At 35.3% G+C, this 4549-nt stretch overlaps 1 protein-coding gene across 1 annotated transcript; it reads right to left on the bottom strand.

The window, feature by feature from the left end:
* Positions 1–261: 261 nt before the first annotated feature.
* CTLA4 (cytotoxic T-lymphocyte associated protein 4) lies at positions 262–4247 on the bottom strand. Its single transcript, XM_073646404.1, has 4 exons — positions 3970–4247; positions 3380–3730; positions 3146–3273; positions 262–1845 (listed from the first exon to the last, which is right to left on the bottom strand). The coding sequence occupies exons 1-4, from the start codon at positions 4022–4024 to the stop codon at positions 1756–1758; spliced, it is 624 nt and encodes a 207-aa protein (XP_073502505.1). The 5' UTR covers positions 4025–4247; the 3' UTR covers positions 262–1755.
* Between the last annotated feature and the right edge of the window lie 302 nt (positions 4248–4549).

Here is a 4549-nt window from a genome sequence, read left to right as displayed (position 1 = left end):
GCTAGTGCTGTTTCTTAATACCCCTTATATTTATAGTGGTCAGAATTCTATTTTTATGATAAGACTGGTATAGTCATGTAAAGATGGCCATGATAAAAATTCTTCCTGCATGTAGTAGACTGATAATTATAACAATAATTATACCTATTTATTAGGTGCTGCCATTAGTGTGATCCTTGTTTGGTTTAGCAATGATGTCATGTACATAATTCATATAGCAGCTGCAGCGTACATGCAAATATCACTGCTGATTTTATTTCATGGCTGCAGAAGTTATAGGAATGATGTAAATGATATTTTTGCTCAAACCTGGCAAGGAACACTGAATTGGTGGCACTGCATTGGGATAGTTTTGAATAAGTATTTCATGTTTTCTTTTTTTTTATCACATTTCCTGCTCTTTGCCCATTTTTTGGATATTTCAAACACCCCCTTTAATTTTAATATATACCACAATGTATTAAACAGTAATTATTGTTCATATTTGTTTCAACAAATCTGTAATATGGACAAAAATAAAAACTTTGCAACATATCTGAACAGAAGAAGATGCTTCCTTCTCAACTATTAGTTGCCTCTCCTCTTCCTCCAATGCCTCTTGTGCTATTAGCTCACTTTTAGAGCATATTAAAAAAAGGTGAAGATGAGAGAGAGAGAAACAAAAAGAGAAAGGGAGACTCTTCTGCTGCTTATAGTAATTGTGCTATGTCAGCTGGAGTTACAGCTACACTGCTTATTACTGCTACGTTCGATATTTCTGTTCCTTATGTGTATGTAAATGGTTTAAGGGAAGCAGAATCTCATTTCTCTGTGTTTTGTATGGGAGGTGTAACAGCAGCTTGTTTCTACCCTTTCTGAAGCTATATTCAGAGAAAACATACAAACATGTACAGAAGAGGAAAACTGCTGAAGTCATCTAAAGGCCAGAAATACTGTTTTTTCTCATGTATGCACAACAGTCTACTATGGAAAGTTACCCAAAATAATAGGTACTCTTTTAGCATCTGTTTATGATGAATGTAGGCTGACAAAATTTTATCAATTAAAGGGGTTCTACTAAGATTACAAATTATCACCTATCTGCATGTGGGTCAACATTCTATCGATTGAATGGTGCCACAGTCAAACATGCTATCACTTACCCCCTGGATAGGCAGTAACTTGTAATCTTTATGATAGTTTGTAATTTACAAAGAGGATTTGGAAATCTTTTAAAAAAAATAAGCTACAGTCATTATGAAAAAGGATGTTCAAGACAGGACATTCACTTTAGGTTACTAAGCAGGGCATTATACTATGTTTTCCAGTAAAAGTAGAAGGTTAATATAAGCATGTTACAGGAAAGTGACAGACTATAATGTGAATAACTGTGATAAATACAAAATAACCGCTAAGTACTGTGGCAGCACTGGCTCGACGAGCTTGATGTGCCGTACAATCTCATGACATATGGCACTAGAGAACTATTCAAGTACCTGTTTGTGTTGCCATATTATCCTCAAACCCCTGACACATTTCTACAGACAAGGGAACCTTTGCTAAGCACGTTATTCTTTCTGAGGATTTCTGTTGTGAACAACACTAAATAAACATGGTTAATAAGTGGCTTTAGACTACAACATATCTTATAATTAGATACCTAAAATGATCTGAAATATAACAATCGTTCCGCAAAAGAACATAATGTAACTAAATACTGTAAAATCTGATGACATTGGGCACAGTAAAGCTGAGGGTTCACACCTGTTTCAAAATTCAAAACTGAACATAATAAGGGTGATAATCCTTGTCGTGAGATTGTAGTACTTGCTCATAATATCCAATGTCCCTCCTTCTTTTCCTTTTCTGGAAAATAGGAAGAAATGGTATCAATTACTTAAGAGTATAAAAATATCATATTGGCCAACAATAAAATATAGTAGCACTCAACATAGGAAAGATGATGTAAAGCACAAAACATCCGACAATGTAAATGAAAGCAATGCATGACAGGTAATATATTGGGTTAAGGGACCCATCAACAATGTTATGTGTATGGGTGCTTAAAGCACGATTCTTGCAGTTTTTTAATTCTATTTTAATGCTAGACTGGTTTCACTAATCTAAGTTCCCCACTTCTAGTCTTATACTTAGCAGCCATCATTTTCTCCCACTATCCATGCCACTCCGGTCAGTCTTCTGCAGGTTGTGACTTGCTGGATCACTCCAGTGTTTGCTGGGGAAGCCAGAGGTCTCTTCTCAATGTAAGTCAATGAAAGCCAGAACGAAGCCAGAACAAGACTGTCATAGATGTGCATTGAGAGCTTGTGACCGTTACCTCGGACTTCTGGTTAGTCAGAAGTTGCGGTATCAAAATGGTGGCACGGGACCAAAGAGGCACCAGGAACAGCTGAAGAAAGCAGCTGGTGAGTATACTAGTAGGGGAAGTGAACATAGATTAGTGCCACCACTCCAGTGCTGGAATTTAAAAAAAAGGCGCTGGAGTGGTGCTTTCAATATTTTAATGTAATGCATAGATTCACTTCACATGTGCGTTGATGGCAAAAAGAACAAAAACCATAAGCTGCTGATCTATATGTTCTGAAAAAAAAGCCAGACATGATAACAGAAACATGTCAGACACCCTTATAGTCAATGAAGCTGTTCAGGCTCTGCTGGTACCTGGTATGCAGGGGTCTGGCACTGCCATTATTTTTTTATTTCATATACTATGCAGAATGGAAATGCAGAAATACTCTTGCTGATGTGTACAGAGAATTTGCTTGGGTAAAAAACAAGTAAGTTGGAGTTGAGGTACCTATGAGCTAATAAGCAGCCATGAAGAATATCCACCAAGCGCTCATTTAGCCAAAACAAATAATGAGAATTCAAGCAATTATTTAGGTTTTTAATATGTAAATTGAAAGCAATATAATATTTACATTGAAAATTAACTTTGTCTTTCTTCATTTTTCATTTAGATTATACAAGTTGAATTTTTCTTTAATTAATCTTCATATTTCTTAGAATTTGGTTGTATCTGATAGCATGCTTACTAAGGATGCAATCATTTGACATATCATAACCATAAATAAACAATACTATAATTGAGGTATAAAATGATGTATTCCTAAAAAAAAAATCTTATCTAAAAGGTCTCACTTACCTTGCAGAGAAGGATGCCTGTGACTATTAAACTATACAACAACAAGACCACAAAGACTATGAGCAATGTCCATTTGTACATGTTGTCCTCTACAGGCTCCATGGATTGTGCACATTGGTATGTCAAATCTATGAAATAAGCAAGAGCACCTGTGTTAGATCCATTAACCAAAACAAGATGACATTTGATCTACTTCCAAAGAAATATTAGTTGGTAAAAGTACATCTGACTTACCACTAACATAAACAAGAGTCGCATTCCCTTCAGTGGATCGATAAGGAGGAGGATACATAACTTCCATCCTACAAGTATACAGCCCTGTGTCCTCTGCCGTTAGCCCCGAGATGTTAAAAGTTACATTGTGTGGACTGGGTATGCCTAAACATCTGATGGTGTCTCCAACAGAAGCAGATTCATATTTAGTGTTGAAAGAGAACACACAAATCTCAGTTATCTGTTTCTTCGTTTTCTTCAGGAGACTGAAACGTATCTCTTCCACCATTCCATGAACACTGTAGTCACACATCAGAATGGCTTCACCATGCCTATTGGCGACTATCACAGCTGGCTGAGTCACCTTGGTACCTGCGGCAACAAAAAGTGAAACATTCCACTTATACATTGTATAATATGTGCACTATAACATATTTCATAAGTACAAAATATTATGTCATGCACCTAAAATGTTATTTCATACAATTCCCCATCTAAAACTTCATCTTTCCATAACACAGTCATATCTTTGAGAATAAAATGTTATCTCTTTATGAAGTCAGTAAAACACCTCACAAAAATAGCAAACCCCATTTCCTAATTCCACCTACCTTCTGACATCCCGTTATAGATACATACAATTGCTATGAGCAATTGGTGAAACATAATGGTAAAAAAATGCAAATATCTTCCTTTTTGTACTTAAATCAGAAATGAGGTTTAAATGTTAGCACCATGTAAAGCCTATGATGACATTGATTCCTAAAAATGTTTCCAGAATGCCTAGATAACTGAAAAATTAAAATCAAATTTTGCTGTCAGGAAATATCTAAGGGTATTGTTACTCTGAAATGAAGTTTAGGGTTCACACATCTGCATATATAACCTCAAAATCAGAAACGTATTCATTGTGTAATGTTTTGGGTTTACAAGAAAGGAAGTGGTAGGCTGGAACCGTTACGTATAACGAGAACCACAATAAGAGCAGTAAAATTCAGTATGACCAAAGCATGCCTATTTGGAATGGAAAATAAAAATAATTTCACACAATTTATATTCAGCTTATTTTATTCTAGGAACTTAATTTAATATACTAAGGCGCACAATGTTAACACTTTATGAGCCAACATTTGAAAATAAAAAATGTGATCTGTTAATCTGAAAACCTTTTTTAGCAGTTATCAGTTATAA

Source organism: Phyllobates terribilis, unplaced genomic scaffold (assembly GCF_046119375.1).
Source record: "Phyllobates terribilis strain yellow unplaced genomic scaffold, ASM4611937v1 Scaffold_9__5_contigs__length_417890890, whole genome shotgun sequence".
NCBI lineage: Eukaryota > Metazoa > Chordata > Amphibia > Anura > Dendrobatidae > Phyllobates > Phyllobates terribilis.
The sequence above is the reverse complement of the archived record's forward strand: the minus strand, read 5'-3'. Positions and strand labels throughout refer to the sequence as shown.

Coding starts and splice junctions, on each gene's coding strand:
- CTLA4 (XM_073646404.1), bottom strand. CDS start 4,024: ATGTTTCACCAATTGCTCATAGCAATTGTATGTATCTATAACGGGATG. Junction 3,731..3,969: donor CTATAACGGGATGTCAGAAG/GTAGGTGGAATT, acceptor TTGTTGCCGCAG/GTACCAAGGTGACTCAGCCA. Junction 1,846..3,145: donor CAGGCATCCTTCTCTGCAAG/GTAAGTGAGACC, acceptor CCTATTTTCCAG/AAAAGGAAAAGAAGGAGGGA.